The sequence below is a fragment of the Dromaius novaehollandiae genome, chromosome 1, assembly GCF_036370855.1.
Source record: "Dromaius novaehollandiae isolate bDroNov1 chromosome 1, bDroNov1.hap1, whole genome shotgun sequence".
NCBI lineage: Eukaryota > Metazoa > Chordata > Aves > Casuariiformes > Dromaiidae > Dromaius > Dromaius novaehollandiae.
The window spans coordinates 18468770-18493372 of NC_088098.1; the positions used below are offsets into that span (position 1 = coordinate 18468770).

The 24603-nt window shown below is 36.3% G+C and overlaps 1 protein-coding gene across 4 annotated transcripts; it reads right to left on the reverse strand.

The window, feature by feature from the left end:
• Positions 1–2789: 2789 nt before the first annotated feature.
• On the reverse strand, positions 2790–22996 carry MLC1 (modulator of VRAC current 1). 4 transcript variants are annotated; one of them, XM_026113078.2, is made up of 13 exons: positions 22850–22996; positions 22666–22780; positions 21959–22142; positions 19643–19732; positions 17517–17570; positions 17329–17430; positions 12770–12871; positions 11824–11895; positions 11290–11406; positions 10302–10358; positions 8982–9104; positions 5383–5550; positions 2790–3396 (listed from the first exon to the last, which is right to left on the reverse strand). In XM_026113078.2, the coding sequence occupies exons 3-13, from the start codon at positions 22136–22138 to the stop codon at positions 3322–3324; spliced, it is 1140 nt and encodes a 379-aa protein (XP_025968863.2). In that variant the 5' UTR covers positions 22139–22142; positions 22666–22780; positions 22850–22996; the 3' UTR covers positions 2790–3321. The 4 variants fall into 4 exon arrangements, with proteins under 4 accessions (XP_025968863.2, XP_025968864.2, XP_025968862.2 ...); XM_026113079.2 differs by having other exon boundaries at positions 22927–22976; XM_026113077.2 differs by lacking the exon at positions 22666–22780.
• Positions 22997–24603: the final 1607 nt, after the last annotated feature.

Sequence of the window (24603 nt, forward strand, 5' to 3'; positions counted from 1 at the left end):
AAACAGAAACACTCACAATGTGGCACATACACTGTTATCTCACAAAACAGACCACTGAGGGGTCTATGATTTTTGTCCCTTGGGGGTAAGGGACACTCATGCCCAGGTTTAGGTTCCTGCCCAGGCTTAAATGTATTATAAACATATTGCAGGTCTGTAGCTAATAACAGAGTTGTTCAACCTAGCATTTTAGGCTTATGGCAAGGATTGAGTCTCCCAAAACCAGTAAGACCACTTCAGTAATCTTATAGTTCTGTCTTAAGTTTTTAGCTGTGGCAGGTCATGTCCCTTCTGGAATACACCCAGAAGAAACAACCCCTTAGTTCCACAAACTGAACCAGTCCTTAAATTATACCATTACCTTGTCCTTATTTTAAAATTACTTCCTGTGCGATTATTTCCTGTCTCTCAAGGGGACCAAATCAAAGCTCCTTACAGAGTTACCTGTATGTGAAAGTCAAAAAGGTTTTGCAGTAGCTTCCTGAGATGGACCCACAGCAGCTTTGCCTCTAACCACCACCCATGCTACTTGCAGCAGCCTGCCCCTGCAGCTGGGGGGCTCACCAGGCCAGCCCTGCCTCTGTGACCTCTGCGGGCTGCCACTCCAGGTGGACAGCTCTCCACAGGCTTCCCAGCTGCACTGGGGAAGTGCAGCATCTACCAGCATGCACTAGTTAGTGTTACAAGCAACCAGAGATTTACTCCATGTCAAACACCAACATACAAAATCCCTTGCCAGGAAGGGTGTACAGTAGCATGGGACACAGACAGAATCGCTTTGAATTACAAAGAGTCAGATTTACAGCCAAGCCTTCTCCAGCTCAGAAAGGCTTTTCATGTAGGGCTCCCAGCCCTACTTTGTTGTTTTAAAAGCCTATCTCTTACCTCCAAGGTTCTCTTTTTTGCATTGGAGTAGAAAGTTCAACCTCTGAAGCAGCAACCATGACAGGGCCCCTGGTTATCAGGGGTGTGGAGAAGAGGCCTTGCACTTGGCACAGTGCATGGTCCCAACCACAGCATGAAGCCCAGCGGGGGCATCTCAACCAGAAAGTAGAACCTATGGCTGGTAGCTCTATGATGACTTCTTTCTAGTCTCACCTATTCCTCCCCCTTATGAATCTAAAATGACAGAAAAACCTTGGGTATGGTGACATACCTAACTGCTACTTCAGGCTCAATCCAAATTCTAACTTAATCTTTCTGTTTAGCCTATTTTTCTTTTCCTTTTTGATGAATGCCATTTTCTTCACCTCTTGTTAAACATTAAGGAGTCTAATGCAATGTTGTTCAGTGATGGGTGAACTGGCCCTTTAGTAGAAAATCTTCAGAGGTTCCCAAAGAAAGGTAAATATTCCCCACTATATCCTGTTATTAGCTTCTTTCCGACCATTCCTGACAGAAAAACAAAAATCAGGACCTGTATAAATGGTTCTTACTGTTTGGAGGAGAACATTTCAAACCACTGGAGTCAAAGGACCTTAAAGACTCTCAGCACCTTGTTAGTGTGGGCTTTTTGCAGAAAGGAAATTCCTTAAGAACGTGTCACATTCTGTTATAGTTTCTTTTCCCATCAGACCGGTATTAAAAGTAGTATCTACTTAGATCCAAACTGCTCGATAGCCAAAGCGATCATCATTTGACACAAAAGATGCCTCTTGAAGATGCAGATACAGATTCAGTTTTACAAAGTCAAGTATGTTATCACATAAAAGAAAACAAATAGTTAAAATACATTCAAAATATTCTACATATGACTCTCAATCTTCTCCCTCTACAAAGATTCATGAAGAACTTCTACAATATCTACATCCTTTTCCAGCTTTCAATCCATTTGTGAGATTTTAAAAAGTTGCTTGGGTGTTATTCTTTATTTTTAGGTGGACCTGTCACTATTTCATTGTGACTTGCAAAAGAATAATGTACTTCTGTGAATGTTTACACAAGCACCACCATTAAAGGCATGTGATCTGGCAATATTTAAGAAAACAGCAGTTGCATCTGTAGTTGACAACATATTAGCCTGGACAAAACTACAAAATGTTTTAGGTTTATGGAGAGGTTGCTGTATAAATGGTTTTAAGAGACACTGCTCTAAACTTGGAAGGGTATTCACCATATATTAAAATGCCGTAATAAATGCCTGCTTTTCCAAAAACAAAACATCCTAGCATACCTAAAGTGCTCCTCCCCCATTGTACATACCTCTTTCTCACTTGACGACTTCCCAAAAGCCTACGAAAAGAGATAAGCTTTGCGATATGCCCTGAAAAATGGTTTGGGTTATTTCAGATTAAAGAGTGAACTTCACACTCTAGAATCCTTCAAAGATACACAACAAAAAATACTCCACTTTGTCAGCACCCATCCTTAGTTAAATTAAAAAGCCTATTAACATGGAAATTCTTATATTGTCCTAAATCTACTCATTCATACAGATAACTGAGCTAGGAGAAAAAGATAATCTGTATGGGAGATATCCCTTGTTTAAGGACAGATACATTTTTAAGTTTTGAAGATAACAAGCAAAATAAATATGTGAAAAGTAACATACCACATTTTCATGAGTGAAAATACTTCAGATCAGTAGTATCTCCTATTATTTGGTGGATTTGTTTGCTGCTATTTTTTGCTTTGTCTGGCAGATTCTGTGTCTGGCCACTTAGTTTTACGCTAACTACTCAAAACAGATGAAAGCAAAAGCCCCTTCCCCCTTTAAACAGACCAGAAATGGAAGCTTAATGGGAGAGAATTTTCTGTTTTTACCTCTCCAATTATGATGTCAATCCACATTCTAAGTTTCCACATAACAAAGTCTTTATTTTATATAAAAGCAATGAGATGCAAAACAACTTTACAACTCCTACAAAAGTGAAGTATAAGCAAAAATATCAATTATGACTTGTACTCATAACTTTACAAAAGCATTTATCAGTTACACTGACTGCACAACTGCAGTTATAACAATCTCTTGCAAATATATGAAGCCTACTGCATAGCATCATATTTATTTATTTAAACTTTGCTATCAGCATAAATCCTTGTGATTCGTTACCTTGTTTCCAAAGGAATCTTTTAAAGCAATACTAAGACATAGATATCAAAAGCAATGAAGTCCTTTACAGGTAAGACAGAGGTGTTAAAAATGTTATCAATGGATTTCAAAATTATTAGAAAGATACATTATTTACTGTATTATTCATTGGCTCCTACTGCTGTAAACTATATTGCTGTTTATAAACTGAAAAGTTTCAAAGCCTTAATTCAAACAGTTGTATTACTGTATTGTATTGTATTGTATTGGCTGCATTTGTAGAATCCAAACTACTGAGCCATCTGCACCACAACTGCCTTCCAGGCTTTGTCTTTGTCAAAATCCTTTAAGGTATTACTGGAAACCTAAAAGAAAACAAATTTCAGACAAATGGAAACATGAAACAATGCAAATACTGAAGTTCAAGCAAGTAAATATATGAGAGAATCCAAGGGAATGTAAATAGGAATACCATAGTCTGAGCTATTAAAATATTCTATATATCGTAAACTGTGTAATTTTGTATATTGTACAGTACACATTTATAATATACAGCTATAATAATGTAATTTACATTCAGATATTTGGGTCAGTAACATTTGTTCAAATTGCTATTTTAAACATGTTACTTACAACAGTTTTTCAAGATTTTTGTGAAAATGTGACTCAGAGCACAAGCACCTAAATTCAAAATCAGAAGTAATCACCTACAGTGCAGATGAAGTAGGATTTATCTATGTACATGCAAGCAAACTAGAGCCTTGCCTAGGAAAAACAGATGCCTGAGAAGCCATAGGAACCCAAGTCTTCTCCTGTAACATTATTTGTGTGTCTAAATGTTACAAAATACTCTAAAAATGTGTTGTCTTTCTGGACAAAATGCTCATTTTAGCACCTAACTCACACCTAGCTCCTCAGCAAGTCACAAACTAGGCATTTTATTTATGTAAAACCCCAGAAGAGAACAATTCAGCCATGTTACCATCTATACTCAAACATATAACTGGTAGCTGTGGAAGTGCTGCTGTGCTCCATCTTTTATATAAAATGTAATTCTTAGGACACAGATGCAGAAAATCAGTGGCCTACAATGAAAGCCCTTAGTAGCCTGAAGGGACTTATATCCACAGCTTCCACTTCCCATTACCAGAAGTAAAATGACTGGACTGAATTTCAGTCCCTGCTCCCAATGCTTTTAACCTAACATCATTTCAATAGAGATGTCATTTCCAGAGCAGGAACTGAATTCAGTACTCTCCCATTCCAGTGCTGGGCCATACAGTAAGCCTCCAGCTCACTTACTCTTTCCCAGGCTTTAAGAATATGGCATTTTGTTCTGTAAGCAGAGATGAGGAAAGCCTAAAGGCTACAGTGCTGTGATAGGAGTTGGATGTAGCTGACCTACACAGGCTGAAGAAAGCATTGAAAATGTGTTTCCCCAGTCCCTGAACACACACTCTAGCCCCAAAAGACTATATGAGCATCAGTAAAACCGGCAGCACTAGGCTCTAAAAAAAGTTTGTGCTGAAGCTGTATCTGAATGAATAGCTTGAACATGCAAGCGCAGCAAGGAAATGGAGGATACGAGTTCTGATCTTTAAGATCTCCAACTTCAACAGCATAGTTAGGACACAGAGAGACCTAGGAGTGCAGCAACCCTCCTCTGCTCACTGTCTCATACTGCCTGGCACAGATAGCCATTCACTCAGTTTGCCAAGTGCTGTCATTCCTGTATGCTGGGTTCCCAGATCTTCCATTCATAGTTTAGGGAACTTACACAACTAACCTGTTAGTAAACTCACTCCCCCACAGCAGGTCTCAGAAAGGTACAATATTGACCACTCTCATTTCACAGCTCAAACCTTCTACTTACATTTAAAAGGTTAAGTCCATTCTTTCTTGATAGATGCCTACCTCGTTATCAGGACATGGGGATGCAGATCCCATCACCTTTTATATAACTTCATACTGATAAATAAATAGCTGTTAAGGATCTGCACCCTGTGGCACAGGACTATGACTTGGTCTTAGTACAATGATGGTCCTCATCCATAATTGAGAGCCCATAATACAAATAATCTGAACAAAGGGAGCTTTACCCTTACAACTGTTTTTTTCTCGTAACAGGACTTGACACATATTTACAGATACTGATTCTGTCATGCCCCAGTTAACATTTAACAAACAAAATATTACTCTATTCATTATGAAATTCATCACTGCATTAACATTTTTACATCTTTACACAGCAGCTTTTAATCATGATCTGAATTAAATAACACCAAACATTGCAAAAAATTGTGTTTTAAATAAGATTTTTTTTTAATTTTAGAGGGGATACAAACATATACCTCTGTTGTTCTGTATTCCTGTTTTTTAACCTGTGAAGTCGTCCATGATGAATCATGCAATTTCATTTTTGTCTTGTAATTCACACACTGTATGACAGTGCCAAGAGTAAGGCATGCCTGAATTAGCAGCATCAGCATCAGAAGCAACAAGAGCACATCATAAGATTGCTAAAAATAAATACACAGATACTTGTTAACCATTCAAATAAAATACTTTTTGCCTTTCCCACTCCCATATTCTTGAGATTTGTATCTAGATTTCATTTTTTACCTCAAAATATAATTTAAACCTGACTTCAACATGAAGCTTCAGTTAAAAGTTAACTTGCAACTGTGCCTGCCTTTGCTCAGACTAGAACTGAATGGGAATTTTTAACCAAATGTTAATTTATCAAATGATCTTTTCCTCTAGAAATAGAACAGAACTGAGGAAACCATCATCTAAAATATAGAATTTTGTTCAAAGCACAGAGATTCCTATAACTCAAGGACGAGGACACTCCCTAGAACGCCTGAGACTCAGATTCAAGATACTACTGCACTGGAACCTAGGCCTCTTGCATTCCATTTGATCCTATCAAACTCAGTCTCTCCTCTTTGAATAAATAATTAAGCATTCACTAGGTTACAAAGAAACCATCTTTTTAACATAGTGATCAGAAAGTTCACTGTGAATGTAAGAGACCACACTTAAGTCCCAACCTTATTTTACATAAGTAGAATAATTCTAAGAGGAGAGATCTACATTAAAACAACCAATAGCCTGTTGGTCAGAACATGAAGTCACTCACATCCCAGACAGGTGTCCTACCTCCTAAATTACTGCACAGTCTGGTGGGTGTAACTGGGTATCTGTCCTTTTCTTTAAGAAAACAAGAAAACAAAAAAGCAGCTTGTTTTCTCAAGGTTCAAAGGAACATTCCTTTAATCTAGAGAGGATGTGAAATCAAAGAACTTGCAATTAGTACCACTGATATATTTACACATTTCTATGCACTTTTTAAAAAATCTGGGCTGAACTTTAAGTTTGAATTAAACCAGAAATTTGGGTTATCTTTTCATGTCAGAAGATTTCACATTAAAAGGCCGTAATAATCTTTATTACCTGTTTTCTGTCTCCTCACTACAGCTTTCAGTTGACTTCACTCTTTAGCCTGTACCTTCTCTTTGAACAACTTACTGATACATCATTCCTCCTGCTCCCATTTACAACAAAATCTAGGGTTCTAAAATGATGAGTTGACTAGACCTGCCATCTTGGGTTTTCTTCACTGATCCAAGACTAATCTAAAAGTTCAGTCTCATTTTATGAAATAACATATCATTTCAAAAATAGTATTTTCTTCCTTTAATTTTGCATATAGGTCTACTTCTATTTCATGATATTCAGTTAATATTTATGGTAAAAGAACATTACAGTAAATTTAGCTGAAGCATTTTTAATAAAAATACTTCTGTTTTGTGCAAGTAGCTCAGCTCATTACATCTGACTATTGCTATAATTAAGCTTCAAAATATAAACTGTTTTCTAAATAGTACAAGTTGGAAGAATTGTTCATGTTGTTCAGTCACTCTGCTTAATACTTAGGCTAAAAAGGTTTCCTCTCTGCCCAACGGTACTATGTGGTAACAATTCTATTGATGTAGGAAAGCTTCAGACAAGGCTAGATTCCAGTGGTCTTACTCAGATCAAACACATCAGATATCAGAGCCTTAGCGAAGACTAAGAGGCAAGCCCGCCTTACATATCCCACTGTGGCAAGTGCCCCTAAATTGGTTCAAATACACTCAAATCTCACAGGTTACTGCTGGCACTGCCCCAGAAAAGAGAATGCAGACTGCCATTAGCTATTGGAAACAGCCTTGGGAACAGAGTCACAGCACTGAGGACCAAACAACTGAGAAAACATCAAAGCCACTTGAATGACTGAGCACCAGAATGATTTGCTATAGCTCTACCAACACCACAGAAACTCCGTAAGAGCCCCAGAACCTCACAGAAAACAGATACCTATTTAAAGAATAAGGTACAGTCCAATATGCTTGAACACCACAGTCTGACCTGCTATATTCAGAATTTTACATTTTGCAATATGAATCACTGATCAAAGTATCCCTTTTGGCAAAGTAGTAACAATACTTTCACAATCAAACTTTTGCTACCAAAAGAATTGTTATTTTGGATTTGCATTTTTCTTCCATATCCTAACACTCAAAGTGTCTGGGTCCTGAATGCACCAACCTCTCCCCCTTTCCTGCGGGTTTTGCTGCTGGTGTTTAAGGTCAGCTCTGAACTACATAAACCTGAATCACACTGCTGTGAAAATAGCTCAACTGTAAGAAAGCTTTTAAAAGCCTTGTTTGGGGCCTCCACTCTTTGGCCTGGGAGCTGCATTTAAGCTAAGGCCCTTGCTGTTGGTTCCTGCCTGAGCTACACCACAGCTATGCCTGTGCCTAGGCTTGTTCTGTGCTGACTCTAACCTTGCCTTGCTGACTTGACTTCCTAGGTGACCTCAAACCTACCTCATTACTATGGACTTGTTTGGCAATCACTGATCTGTTGGCTGAACCTGGTTACAGTGGCCAGATCTGCTTTATTCTTCTTTTTCAGGTACTGTGAGATTGTGTCTCTTGTCAATAATGTCATTGCCTCTCTTTGCCTTGCTGTCACCTTCAGCTCCTGTGCGCATCTTCCTTTTCAAAGCAGCTCACTCTTGCTGCTCCCAGACACACAGGACCACAAGAATGGAAGAAATGCTCTACAGGGTCATGCCAACAGTCTAGACAGTCCAGTCTTCTGTCTTCAACATTTGCAACAAGAGGCCACGTAATCCTTGGCCACGTCTTGAGGTCCAACAGTGCCTGTCTCCAACACTGTCCAGCATCAGGACAGGACCACAAACTCAAAAGCTGGATTTCCAGTCCCTAAGATCTCAATTTAATCAACAGTTTCCCTCTCTTGCTCTAGAATTACGAAAGAACTTAGAGAGTGTGGGTACAAATGGGTAGGTCAAGACTCTTCTATAACACTACCTTAATCCCCATAGATGGTCCTATTAACATCATCTCTAATCTCTAAACAGTTTGACGCTATAGCCCTAGAAAGCTCTTCAGTGGTGCACTAGTAACATTTCACATTCAAATGCCTTAAGTTTTGCAACCTTTTTCTTCTCTGCCCCAGTCCTGGCTTTAAATAACGTCAGGTGTAAGTCTGTGATCCTATTATGCCACCTGTTAGTGGACGTCCTAAGAAACAGAAAACTGTATTCTTCAAGTAAAGCTAGAACCTTGAATTTATATACTACAAATTTATAAAAATCTCAAGCAGTCCGAAATATTACACATTATTTTTACTGATTCTTTAGAACAATATCCCATTGTCTTTAAACTAGAATTCCAGGGTGGCAGCAGATTTAACAATCTTTAAAATGTTATCTTTAGTTAAACAGAAGTTTTTGAATAATTTCTGTAACATTTTATTCAGTCTCTTTAATGCAGTACCTCGTCTTCTCATATTTCCTAATTCATTCTCGAGTTGCTCCCTGTAATCCTACTTTAATTGGTAGATGTTAATTTTGCAATTGCGTAAAAATACATACTTTAACAGCAGGTGGATAATTTTTAAAGATGTCAACAACTTGCATGATACTGAAGGATAAGTATGCAGAAGCTGTGAACAACAATGGAGAGGTGACACTGCTAATGGCAATCAGGACCTCGACCTAATTAAAATAAGATAATAAATGTTAAACAGGAAAAAAAACAAGTAACATTTTTTGTTTGTAGGCCATGTGTCCTTGAAGCAAACATAACAGCAATGTGTAACTAAGATTATACATGAGACAAATCTTAAGAGCTATCCACATTGTATGAAGATACAAAAACAAAACTTTGAATAAATTAAGTTTCCTAGCCAAAACACTGTTGTTTGGCAATTCATTTTCCATTTAACATGGATGAGGTTTTTTTGTTCATTTGATTTGAAGTGTCTTTAATATGCAGATAGAGGAAACAATACCAAATTCAGAGAGCTAGTACAGAAGGATCATTTATTTTCCAGTTTGTATGAAATAATTGTATGAAATAATGAGAATTAACAGCAGATATTACAGACTTACAACCTAAAATAAATATGCAAATAGATTTGAGTGCTTTGAGGCAAATTTATTGCAATGCAATAATACAATAGCAGCCTAGTTTTCATTCAAATAACATCCTACAGCATAAAATTCTGACTCCAGTTGTGGTCATGCATCATTACTGACTGGTTGCATGACTGTAACTGAGAACAGATGTTTTATGGAGACTTAATTACACATCTGTGACTCAAGGGATAAATGCACTATATTGAGCATTCTTAGCCCTGGTTGCCAGTCATGCAGATCAGGAATCTGGTCAGAATATGTTCTAGGTCCACTGCGGCCTGCATACCTGATTTTTTTTCTTTTACATAAGACCACAGCACATAATAGCAGGGAAAGGAAAAAGGAAAGGGAGGAAATCTAGAGAGGGAGAAAGCAGATACATACCTCAGTCTCACTCTCATATCATGCTGGAAGTCTTGCATGCACCTTTATAGTAGAAGGGTAGGCACCTCAGCTCAGGAGCATGAAAGCACTTCCAGATGTACCATATAAGGTATGTCCATTCCATATAGTAGTATATAAAACTTTACAACGGAACCAATACAAAAGAAAGTCTTTTGACTTCTTTTCTAGAATCGATGGAATTAAGTCTCCGAAGAACCTGCTGGGTTCCTTTTTAGAAACATCAACTTATGTTTGTGCTACATATTTGTTACATTTTGTAAAAGTAATTAAAAGCAAATGGACAAATATAAGCAGTGCCCACTATCAGAGAAAGGCTTTTTTAGTATTATTCCACTCTAATGACAAAATCCAAGGATTTTACACACTTACCAAACATTTACTTGGAAATTCAGCAGCTACATGACTTGCAATAGCACTTGGAAAGCACTAAATATAAGACAAAAAAGCATAACAAAATGAATCTTTACCTAGTTGGAAATAACACAAATTACAACAGAATCACACTGATTCCCACTAGTCACAGATCACATCCTGAATTTCCTGAAAAGGTAAAACCATATATGATTTTCTATGACAGTATTAGGAATCAGTTAGTTAAATGAAGAGAAAATGAATCTCCATGTAACTTGCGTTTAGTGAGTATCATGTATTAAACCTAAGCATACTGAGATATGAATATTATCCACATAACCTGATGCTTCTGCATGAATCCCTTATTAACCCTGCTGAACTTAATGAGTTCTGAATGCTGAAGAACTTTGCTGTTATTTTGTCCACTTCATGTTAAGGGATTTTCTAGGCAGAGGAGCCATACAAAGCCTAGTATTCACTGCCTTCTTTCTCAGCCAGTCTCATTTGTGGGAAGCAGGGCAGCATATCATGCTTTGTGAATCCATGGCTCCAAGGTACAGGCTGTTATTAGTGACAAGGACTAGCAATCAGTGTCTCAGGCTTTTAATACAGTTAAGGCTGATGGGCAAAAAGTGATTTGCTAAGAATTCTGTGATGTTGTAACTAAACAAAGCTTTTTATTTTGTAGCCAGACATATTCTAATAGCGAGGACTTGTCTGACAAAACGCTTTGCTTTTAGTACTTTTAATACCCTTACTATTCATCCCCATTTTACCGAACTGAGCACTGAAAATTAATCAGAATATGTTATAAGGACCAAAGTATTATAAACTGAAATAGAACTGGAATATTGCATAATATATTAAGCATAATCAAGTGTTAATTTATCTGTTAAGCAGCAATTGTCAATTAATATTAGGGCCAAATAAACATCATGCTAGAGAGAAAAAAAAATAAAATCAAAAACAATCTTTTAAAAGATTATGTTCACTTTGCACTACTTACAGCAACTAAGATCCAAAAGAATGTTACTGAAAGATATGGACCTGAGACTAGAACATCCATATTCAAAGCAATTATCCCACCAAATACTGACGAAATTCCAATAATCACCTCAATTACCTGAAAAAATGTAGAGCACACAAATTATTAACAGTGCATTTGAACAGCAAATTTTCTATCTGCATATAGAAAGAGACTCACTGGAAGAAGAAAAAATGCATTTATGATATGCATGAAGTCATTGTTTTGTAAATATAAATGTATTTATTAGCTCCACTGAAAAACAGTACTGTTTAAACTATTTATCCTCAAGTCTTTAAGTAATCTCTTTCCTCCTGTACATGGCCGTCATCATTTATCTTGCAATACTATAAAAGGACATATTTTAGGATATATCTCCGATTTCTGTCTCTAAGTCTGTTCTTTCAGTTATTACCTACACTGATCTTTTCCTGGCTTAAAATCAGTTTAGTACTTGGAAGGATGAAAGATGAGATAACAAACTGATTTAATGAAAGAAAACAATGCTTTTCTTACAGAGTATGACTTCAGGATTCGAGTTGGAAAGCTGACATTGCTCAAAACAGTGGTATTGTCATATGCAGTATTCTAGAGGAAAAAAAATCATGATCAGAAGAAGTATGCAAAGCAATGCATTTCTTCTAATATCCTGTACAACCTGCTATAGTTCCTACTGATTGCATGCAAAGTCTGGTTCGCCCAACAGAGCTGACAGCAACACACCAGTTGTTCCTCAGTGTCAGACCACATCAATCAGACTTAAAAAAAATATGATGTAGTCCCCATTCAGCTGTTATACAACCACTATTCAATAACGAAAATGTTCATCTTCACTCCCTTTTTCACCTTCAAAATCTCAATGCACACTGTATCCCTCAGCTTTCTGAAGTTCTTCCAGATTTTGCTGGCACGGATAAACAGTAACTGAAAGAGGGCAGAGCTTTCTACATGACTTTGTCTAGCAAACAGTACTTCTACTGGAGCACACAATGATATAGCACAAATATTTGCTTCATTATTAGGTAAAGCAAGTACTGTTGTGGAAAACAGGGGGTGGGATTTGGGAGAGCACTTCTGACTGAAGATGAACAGAAAATTTTATTTATAGCCCCAAATCCTGAAACTAACATTCATTGCACAGATACCAGCAAATCTTTGTATGTGCAGAATACTTTCTCCACCTCAGGGTTCAAAACATTATTACTTGCATACATACAATTCAGAGTATTTTAGTATTTCATGAAGTTTTGCTCTACAAGATATAAATAAAACTGTTGCCGTGACTGTTCGTAAAATATTCACACAACTCTGTGCTGCATAATTGCAACAGTTAGACTTAACCAGTAACTTGTCAGAGTAACCAGTAACTTGTCAGAATAAAGGAGAAATCTAATATTTTTAATGGTTACTTAGAAAAACAAGCAAAAAATCAAATAATGTTTTAATTCTTAAGGGTACCTACTTTCTTCCTCAGACAGCAGTCTTCAGTAGACCTAGCTGAAATTATCACAGTAGTTGCCATGAAGATTTCCAGCAGAATAAGCAGAATCAAGTTGAAATTTATCTGTCAGAAGAATTACAGATATAAATGAGTTACATCTTCCATATTAAAAATGTAAGAGGAGGTGGGATCCAGCTGGATCCAGTAGTCTATCTACTTTCCGTAACATTTAGACACCTCTATTAATTAGGTATATTGCTCAACTGTTTTCTTGGTTCTTGGTAAATCCCTAGGGCAACCCTTAGCTGTGCACAGAAATACTCAGAAGCTTAGTCTGAGAAAGAGACATTCACTTCATTTATAGAAATATTGTGCCTAAAGAAGATTGTACTACTGTCTTCCAGGACAGTACATATCCACAAGGAGGGCGGTCACCTTGTACTCTTGCATTTTGCACAACATCCTGTGTGAAACCAGAGCACAGCAGCCAATCATGAACAATTCAGAGGACCAGAAAGAGGGCAAACAAGAGGAAGCATAACAAGCCCAGCGGTTAAGGCAATCCACTGGGCAGGAAGTAGGGTCATAGATCCAGTCCCTACAGTGCAATTCCAGTGTAATGTAATGTAATGGCTACCGCTGAAATCAAACACATTCAGAAGAACTGGGTCAAGAATCTTAGCTCTGTGCTCTACTAATGTAGCACTAGTAGAGTGCCGATGAACACACTTTGCATAAAGTTTCTCAACTCTCAAAGGTCTGTAGAGATTACTGTACAAAAGTTTGAGTCCTGCCACTCCTCCTGCCATTGCTCATCTTTAAGAGAAGACCAAGTGAATGGAGTACCGAACATTTCTTTTCAGTTCCTTATTGTCTCAAAAAAAAAAGATACAACTACTTTAAGTGGGCTGAATCATTTTCTAGAGGCATGTAAATCAGGCAGACTGGATTTCCTACCATAAGTCTTCAAAAGTATCATGTTTTTCCACTGGCAGCACAAGAAGACATTTAGTGGGTAGGTCAGGTCGTTGGGCAAAGTACCAAAAGTTTAAGGAGACTGGATCTCCTTCAGAGCCTACATAATTATAGCAAGTCATTGCTCAATGACTTGGAACAGAATGATATTGTTCCCTCATGTCAGGCTTGCTTGGGGAAGATCAAATCTTCAGTTCTTCTCTGACATGCGTCTTGCAGGACAAGTTTTTTGAAAAAGATCGTAAGTGGCAGATTTGAGAGCCTTTTGGAGCACTGAAATTTGTCCTTCTCAGGAATTTGTAATTAGAACTACGTACCTTGCAGCACACAACAGACTACAGTTTTGCTAGAGCCACAAACAGCAATAAATGTCATAGTGGTAAGTTTCTAGCGAAAGTGCTAGCCTGAAGAATAAAGACATTATTTGGCAAAAGAAGGGGTGTCAAACATGTGGCCTGCAGAACAACTTAATCTAGTCTGAAAATTCCCAGGATTTGGATGCATTTTGCCACACAGTGCTGGTTCTGACGTGGGCTGGCAAGACCACACTGTACAGTGCAGTGCCAAGCAAACATACAAGTTTGGGTCCAGATATCTTCACAGTATTTTTTTCTGATGTGACGTATCCAGAATATCAGATAGAACCTTCCACTCATAAAATTACTACAACAGCCCTAAACCAAAGTGAAACTATCATCTCCAGTTCTGGAGTTTTTCTTTTTTTAAACAGAAATACAGCTAAAACTAGAAGTAAGCACCTTTTTAAAACATCTGTAACGGAGGAAAATAGGTTGGACTTCTAAGCAGTAAAGAAAATTCTCATTATAACTGCCACTTGCTCATATAAATTCTGTCTCTGGATAAAGAGAACCAAGTAAGCTGTGTTCCTAATCCTCCTCCATGACAATGAACATGCAGTGTAACTGGGTAAAAAGTAGTAGATCATCACTACTTTAATTGAAATTGCTCTGAAGCTGGACCACATATTAAAGTTGTGGTTCCTTGGAACTGTATGAAAAGTAGAATTCAGATCAGGATTAAACCATTTCAAGTTCAATGCAGTTGCCTAAACACATACATTAGTACTATCTGAGGCACACTACAGATGTTCTAAGATATCTCCATGAGTCTGACAAATAATGACAGAGGACCTACAGGAGACTGATGCCCTCCTGGACCAGTAAGTTGAGCCAGGCAGGATAAGCTAGGGCATAGCTAATGGTGGCAGGCACTTAATGTTAAAGGCACCTAAATCAGGCACATATAGTTTCTATATGCAGTCAAGATGTCTAAGCTGCCATTCCGGTCAATGGAGATCTAAACAATACAGTCAGTGAAGGGAACCCCAAAAGCTGTTCAGCCAACCAGTCTCTAGGGATAGGATTAAGTTTTATAAACACAGGTTTCTAGTGCCATTTGAGATACTCAAGCATATTGTACATGCTTGCATGAACGGCACGTATGACATGGGACTTATGGGAGACCCTCAAGTGTCCAGAGTGGCAGCAGCAGGCACAAATATGCCACACCACATAAAATGACAACAGATGTCTGTGGCCATTGAATCTTGCCTTAGACATCTACTTTGAGGTGAACAAGACCATGGGTACAGACACTCAACTCACATGGAGACAGTTAAATGCATGTACTTAATCAGGAGTTAATCTGAATCCCCTTCGAAGTGGTTCTAAATTACTAGCAATGATTTCACATCAGAGTCAATATTGTTTTCTTATGCAATTTCCCATGCGAAGGAAAAAAAATTGATAATGAAAGAACATTTAAAGAGATGGTATTCTACATGTTGTTTGTACCACATGGGTAATGGAAAATAGCTGTACAAGCAAGCTGCCAAATAGTGAGACTGTCGCAATATAATGACATCCTTCAAAAAGGAAAGCAAGTCAGCACCATGAATTACTCTTATGATAGAAAGGTACAAAAAGGGTTCAAAGCCAGCTTTGCATACCTGGTTATTCTGACTTATCTTTATCCAGTGATCTAGAATATAGTAGTGGCATACAACAGGCATGTGAGAAGTATGAAAATCACAAAAAACAAAGATGTCTCAGGGATATTGTTGTAGATCACCAGCATTTGACAAATACAGAATTTAATTCATCTTGCTATAAAATTAATGTTTGACACTTACACTTTTCTAGTCCTAATATAATCTCTTTTTCCAAATGGTTTGATCCACCTTGAAAATACAAAAGCTTCTGAAGTTTAATGATACAATAATACAAATCTTCAAGCAATCTAAAATCTGCTCTGAAGGAAAAACATTTCAAAAGTAGTCAACTAAAGTTAAGTTCTTACATTCAGGCTCAGCTCAAAGCTTCCTCAGAGCATAAACAAAATTAATTTTATCACACAGGAGATCACGACAAAATAATTCATTGCAGAGCAAAATGACTCCCTTGGGCCTATCTTTCCTGGGCAGACGTAGCCCTCTACTACCCTGACAGTGCTGTGATCATGTGCATGCTTACTAGGGGAAGGGATTGTAAAGAGACTCATTTTTCTCCAGTCATACTTCTGTGCTCTCTCAGAATCTAGGAGTGGTTTCTAACATTTGAACTCCCTATCCAGCAAAGAAAGGTAAAAGGGATAAAGCCAATATCCCTATGTCTGGTATATAATTAACTGGGTCCTAACAGCCTAAGACACTCAGGGAGAAAAATGCATGAGGAAGCTGCTATACTAGCAGTAAGTTAACAAATGCTGTGCAAAGAACTGTGGCTTGTGTAAACTGAGAAACACACAGAACCTAGGGGGGCAGGACTGTATACAGTCATGTAACTCCAAAATTTCATCATCAACAGAAACAAAGCTGTAGTTTTACTGTTTGGCTCAGACTACCAAAAACAAATTTTAGAAGGTTGTGACTCAAAAACATAGAACTTTTCCCAGCATGAAATATGTGTGCTTCAGATAACGTAACAGTCTTTTTCACATTGCTGCTGATGTAAGGGAAAAATGTTTGTCAAAACTTTCTTTACTGGTGGTCTCCAAAGCAAAACTATCCATTAAACAAGATCCATGAAAGGATTATCTTAATCTAAAGATGAAATGTCCTAGAAGTAGCATTGTTTGGGACACCTCATTTCAGTACAATTAAACCCTAACAACTGGCTGATCTACAGATGAGCCACCGATTTACTTTTTATTTTCTCTTCCAATCCTGCTTCTTCAAAAAATAATAATAATAAAAAAAACACAACAGAAGTTATTACAGTCAGCAAAAAGAGAAATAGCCAATTGATCAAACTGGATCACACGTGAAGATCTAACTTACGTTTTGGATTTACAGACAAATTCTAAGAGAAGGCAGGAAAATCATCTCTATATTAATCTCCTCTAAGCTAGCTAGGAAAATCATTTCCATATTAATCTCCTCTAAATTAGCTGTACTATGCATCTTTTACTCATATAAGGTTTATCTCTGATCTCAATTTTCCAGTCTTGCCTTACTCAGAAGAGACAATTACTGCTAGATAATCTCTTCACATTGCTGTATTGACAACAATGTAATCACACATGATCTACACCTTTTTCTATAAAGACAAATGGAGCATTAGTTAGTAATTGTTTTAGTGACTTACATTTATAGCTGATGGATTGAGAACAAGTTTGCATCCAAACCAAATTAAACACGTTGTTGTAACAGCAAATGTAGAGACAAACAGAATCTGAAAATTGGGTATCTGAAAAACAATTTCAAAATATGTTTCTTTCTCATTTTAAGCACAGAAAAAAAAGATATAATTGCCATTAAAAATCTTACACTTACCACATTAATTTTATTCCTTGCTATAGCAAAGCTCACAACAGCTGAAGGAACACACTAGAAAAATTAAGAGAAGACTAGTGGAATATTCTGCAGAAATTATTTTTTATATATTTCCATATATGCTTTTTATTGGGTATGGTTACCTACTGTAGTTTAACAACTTAAGTGGAAGATCAGAAATTCTGAGAAAAAGCTGTCACTACTGTCTGAGCTCATTAACTACATTTGAAGGTTACAAGCATTTTAAAAGAGCTTTCCATACCCCTCAGTTTTGACTAGCTACCTAGCACAATATGAAGAGTAAAGGAAAGAAGCCTTCCGTGAAGCATTTCATGGCTTTGCTAGTTCTAATTAACTTTAGCAGGCCTGCAATCCAAAAGCAGGGAAAAAAACAAAACAAAACACACAACTATGACCATATTAGGCCTCCACACTTTTAAAAAGACAATGTCAGGGTTATTTAAGCTAAATTTTGGGCAATTTCAACAATGGTACAGTTCTGAAGAATTCTGTAAAACTAACCTGTTGAGTCAAATTATGCTTTAAGAATTGTACCTAGGATCTTCACTGTCTTAACTGGGAATTGTGTTTCTATACTTAAGGGCAGAGCTAGATCTTCAGAAAGTTGTACTGTATAGACCCAACTCTACTTTACACAAATATATAATGTTGCAACATATATATAATGTTGCAACATACTTCTAAGCACAACAAAAATACACTAAAAATATTTAAAATATTTCCATGTTAAAGAACAAATCCTATAACAAATGCTGCATTTCTTCACTAATGATCTTTTTGCACATCTAAGCACTGACAGCTTAACAATGGAACCACTATAATTAGACAAATATCTACATCTAACATTCTTAGCAGCACTTGACTCAACACCAAACTGACCTATATTTAACATCATTAAAGCTAATATATATGTCCTAGATACCCTGGAATCTCTCAAACACAACATGACTATATTAGGCAACTGAATCCTATCCACAGTCAAGACAGACAAAAAGCCTAGAGAGCAATTCAGTCCATCCTAACTAGACCCTCGGTAGTCAGTCAGCCAAACAGCTCTCTAGGCTCTTCTGATTGTATTAACTCCTTTACCTTTTGTGGGAGTTGGAACACCTTGCTCACAGACAGTCACTCAAATGTACATGTCTTCACATGGAACTCAGTCCTGCACATAGTGACCCATTCAAACCTCACGTGAAAGTGATCTGTCACCTAACCTTCTGCCCCTATCAGATCTTTGGAAATTCTGAAGGAATACAAAAAATTAGCAAAGTTCAAAAAGCCAAGATTTTGGGGCAGGAAAAGAGATATTTGAATAATGACACTAATAGTCCAAAGCATAACAGATCAGTGAAGATATTAACTTCACAAACTGCTTCAACTTTATTCATAACACCTCTAACAGAAACACAAGTGACAGTCCATGCATGCAGCAACTCCTGGGACATTGTTTGTTTAAAGTAAAGTACCACTCTTGTACCTAACCCAAAGCAGACTTGCAAGTAGTGTTGCCAAAATAACAAAGAAACATCAGAATCTTGTCACAAAAAAGCAATTACATCAGATTTATCTTATCCACAGAGATCTGAAGTGTGAATTAGGCATATATAATAGAGTAAGACAAAAAAAAATTACTAAATATGTAGTAAAAATTATGGGACTTTGAAAATGTAAGACATCTTTAATACATATTGTACTAATAAAACAATATTTAAGAGAACTTCTTCAGGTTTTGTTCAATACTTAGATATTATGGCAAAATATATTGAAAAGTAGATATGTTTGAAATACATTCTGATAGTATTTAGCCAAGAAATTCCACAAATATGTAACAATACAAATTTTCTTACAATCAAGCAGAGAAAAACTACCGAAAGCTACAGACAGATGGTTGCCTATTGTGATCTGGTTAACAAACCACTGTCTATGACAATTGTAACTCCCTTCACAATGCGATGAAAATTCATTAATGAACTGTTAAATAAAATTAAATCTTCCAGGAAGAAAGTTACTATTAAAAAGACAGACAGAATGAAAATATATCCATAAAAATATTTACTACTGTTTTTGCTGTCAAACAGTCACAGCAAACAATTAAGAATGCTTACTGAACCTGCTGCACAACGTAAATAATCCATTTCAGATGGAAAAATATTTCCCAGATATAATGAAAATCCAGAAGTAATAAGGAGGCAAGTCTGCAAAGCAACAAATAATGTTAATTAATATGAATAAAATGACTTTAAAAAGAACAGCTAGTCAGATGGAAATCAATAATTCCTTTCAAATCGAGCTATTGTTGAACATTAATAATGCAGTCTTCATATGAAAAATTTTGAAGCAAAATATCAAAATACGTTGAGTTGTGAAGAACATGTTTTGCTGGTTATCAAGACTTAACATTGAACAATACAAACATGTTTGAATAAAGCATTGTGTACCAACTTGGCAAATAGCTAATGGCTAAAAAGGTAACTGCAGACAATTCAATGGAAAAAATGAACTTCCAGAACCAACAGTTTCAGAAACCTCAACTAAGCCTCTACTTCACATTCTGTGCTTGGTTCTGCAAACATTCATTACTCATATAGGCAGCTGGGAAATTACCAACTAGAATACAGTAATAAAAATAATACTAGGACACATTGATGAAGATTCTTCCACCTGTCTTCCTTTCTCCCTTCAAATTGCCTTCATGTTTTGGTCCTGTGGTACACCCATAAATGTTAAACTCCTGCTCCTTCCTTTGCTAACCATGCTGTTTATTCCATAATTATCAGACAGCTACATTCTCCATATTAAATGACAAATATATTCTACCAATATTTTTTCTTTTTGCTTGTTTTTTCTCTGAGTAGACATTCTTTGAACGGGTTGAGGAAGATGAGAGATAGAATGGGTCTTTTGTTTTATTTAGACTTTTTTTCATGTTGTAACATTATGCAGGTCTTTTAAAAGTCCTCTTCAAAAGGATGACAGAAAGTTAGGATAGCGTATATGCGTGTATAAACACACATACATATGCAGAATTCTGGCACCCTGGAATAACAGCATCTATAGAACACAACTTGAAATTGTGCTTGAAGCATATTGAACTATTCCTGCAGAAGAATGGTCTGTGCTGAAACTGATTATGGAATACAAGCAGCAGACACTTTGATGTCACCGCACGGTATGCAACTGCTCCCTGAACCGTAACAGTTTTGTTCACTGTGGAACTTTTGTTCCTTGGCACGTAGACTTTCCTTTCTGGACCTCTGTGTTTCAGATGAGTTGAAAGAGATTAACCACTTTAATATTTGGGACCAAAAAAAAAAAAAAATCTAATTGGAACTTATCAGGTTGGTTTGTTAATAAAATTGCATTTTCATTTATCCATAAAATTCATGCTTCTTGACAAACATGACTTCAGCAAATGAACATTAATCACAAGTAATGTCCAATCATGCACAACTCAGTAAAAAAGAAAAATCTAGTTAAAGAGAGTTATCCTTTTTGACAATTAAGTTCAACAGTCTCTGAAAAGATATAAAGCAAAGAAAGCCATCTCTTCTTTTGCTCTTTTTATGTAATGGTATATCTAAAAGGAAATTCCAGATTCTCAAGCAAATCAAATTGTCAGAAAGGAAAAAGAGTTCAGATGTTTCCATGAAAGTAAGACACTGCTTTCATTCATTGTGCAAAAATAAGTAATTACTGTAGTAATGCTGAAATAAATGTTTTCAGCTCTTGTAAAAATTACTCTGCAAAACACAGAAGCTAAGAGAAAAAGGGGAAAAAAAGGACAGTCGTAATTGCTATAATAAACTTTAATTATCATGGGCCAGAATATGAAGAAGCACATGGTGCACATGCAAGATCATAGTGTTCTATGATGCTAGCAGTGACACAAAAATTTAAATCATTATGAAGTTCATGAAAAAAAGGTATATAACTCACTACATAAAGATTCTACCAAAGAATCACATGACTATCAAACAGAGAAAGCAGCAGCAATTAAATATCATACATAGTTTTAATGCCAAAATGTTATTAGGGCAAGCAAACTACCTTTAATAGTTAAAAATATGTTAAAAGAAGGCATATGATCAGGCTACTTTACAAAAAAGCATTGCTTGCATGTGCATACATACATATGTGATGATATTTTATCACTACTACATTTACTCTCTGTTTATGCTGTAGGATTAACAGTAAAGATAAATTCATCCTTCAGATAGACTATTTGACAAGTATAGAAGTATCCAAAGATTACCATTAGCCAAGAAGTGTTACATTCTATATTTGCTAAACATGTTCCATTCTGAACCAATATTTATATTTAATATTATCAATGATGAAATTGTGATTCCCCAAATGACTTTAAAGAGGACAGATTCCTGGGTACTGAAATTTTTAAATTTAATATGACTTAAAGTACTCACTCCCATCAGCAAAGAAAAGATCCACGTTCTATAATTAAAACAAGGATGTAGCCGCTTTGATAGCTGAAGGTCACTAGATTTAATATCAGGCATATAATTTCCATTCTCTTGTTTTCCACGCTCCAAAGTTGGCATCCTGTCATAGCTAAATTCTTCTCTGTAACCGTCTTCCCTGGTCATAACACTTCACAAAGGCAATTAAATGATACTTAATAAAAATGGCAAAGCAAATGATGCAGAAAGAGCAAAAATACAATTCAGTTTCTTCGCACAGTTAGATCAGTGCTAAACTGTTTTTTAAATCTATTTTGGACATAGTAAACAAAACATAATTAGCATTGAGCTGCATTTACATTTCAAATAGGTAAGCACACTAACAGCTGACTTGCATACAAGCGCATTACATCCTGTAGCCACAGTTCATCATAATTTAGTATGAATACCAAAATATTAAAGTTTGCTATCTACGATACTTCAATAGATGAAGATTTAAGAACACTCTTTGGAGGATTATTTTTTAAAAAACATAAAGTTAGCACTTATTACTAAAATGCTTAATTTGAGAATTACTCTATAACCAAAGCATTCTTTTCTTGTTAGGATAGTGAATTTTTAAGTGTACTTAATTTTAACTTGTATTTGATTTAACACTTGTTATCAGACATCTACAATGATACACTACGACTCAGATAAACTAATATACTCACAGTAACTCGGCTACAGCAGATTTTGTTTCTTCCAAATGACCTAGTATCAACCATTTTGCTTGTTCACTTAGCTCCGTTTTTATTCATCTCACTGCTTGCTAAGTTGCACAAATACCTTGAGGAATATGTTATATCAGAGTAAGTTATAGCATATTTTTCAACAGTCAAAAACCTTCATGCTTACCTTCAACTGAAAAGTTAACTGTCACTTTAAAATAGTCTTGTGAAAACAGCTGCCTGTACACTTTGTGATATTCTCACCGTTCAGTGAGTCATGCAGTCTTCGAAAAGTTCTCCCTTACACTTTGGCTTCCAACAATATCTATTCATGTATTGAACAAAAGCACAGCAAAAACTTCAGTTAAGCCAAGGAACAAGAAAATGCCTCCTGAATTTTAATTAACAGAATTCACTAGAAAATGACTATACTACATTCTCATAAGGCTGCTTCCAAATCACACCGACAAATTAAAATGTTTCAAATCTCTTTTTTAATTGAGTGCTACCTTTTAATTGGCTATTTAAATAAAATCTTTCTCATCAGTTTTAGCTATTATAGCAGCCACTGATAATATTCAACAGTCTGGTTCTTGTTTCAAAAGAGCAAAAAATACTTAAGAACGCAGTATTTAAACTACAGATAAAAAAGTTTCAAGTATTCCAACAAATAAGCTAGATACCTATAAAGAACTATCTTCTTCACTGTAGATTTCTTATTTTTCTTTTTCTACTAACCCTAGTTTTCTAGAATGTTCAGATAAACCCTGCACACTTGAATTGTACTGACATTTACAGAACACCATGATGATTAAACATTGTATTTAAAATCTAGCAGGCAGCAGTGACATGCAATGGCCAGTGTACACTGGATCCAGTCCTGCTGCTTATTAGGCAATAAAAAATAAAAGAATGCTTGTATCTTGAAGATGCTGGCATCCTGACAACTACAGCAATGACAGGGTCTTTTGTATACACTTTAAAGGCTGTTATAAACAAGACACAATTAAATCTTCAGTACTCTGAAGAGCATCACCTTTTAAAGTATGTTAGAAAAACTTTTCAATTTGTACCGACTGTAGATTTTATTCTTTTCAAAATATCAGCCAATACTGAAAAAAATATTAAAATGTTACAGTCGTTTGAATAGACTGAGACATAGAAATTAATCATGCACTATATACAGCTAGGGACTGTAAGAAAAAAAATTAAAAAGAAACTGTGTATCCTGGCAAAACTTAAACTAATTAAATCATTCTTATCTTCTTTGTTCATGGAAAAATATAACCCAAATATCTTCATGATCCGTATCCTTTTAGAGATTATATTTTAACAGGAAATAAGTAATACTTCACATCTTTTTCAGTGAATCCTAGGTTTGCTCTAACATGAATTACGATATAAAACAGGATCATATTTTATCCCTTATGACAGTTTTAGTCAATTTAGGGAGGTCAGCTTTTAAAAGAAACTGGTGAGATATTCCGGTATTTATTTGGTTTCACCTCTTTGAGTAAAAAGAATCTAGAGTCCTGTTTGAACAGAGCAGGGCTCAGACACCGCAATGCATTTTTGCTCACAGGTCCACACATTTCAGCTGGCACTGCGTCTGAAAGCTCCCTCTCTCAAGAGTCACGCTGCAGTATTTCCGCTGCCTACGGTGAGATTCCTTTTCCCCCTCTGCCTCTGCACTTCTCAGTATTTGCTATTTTCCTTTTGCACAGAGGTTTACCATTTGATTATCGTACCTGCTGCGTTTGGCATCAGTTTCAATAGAAACCACTCAAACCACACAGTTCAGTTTCCACTCAAAAACTCCTTTGGGGCCCTTATTTTAGGTCTCCTTAATTTCATGTTTCTGAATCCTAAAAAGGCTTTGTCATTTCTGTGTATACACAACTACACGGGAAGATTTGGTAGTCAGAAGCCCAAGTCATGAGC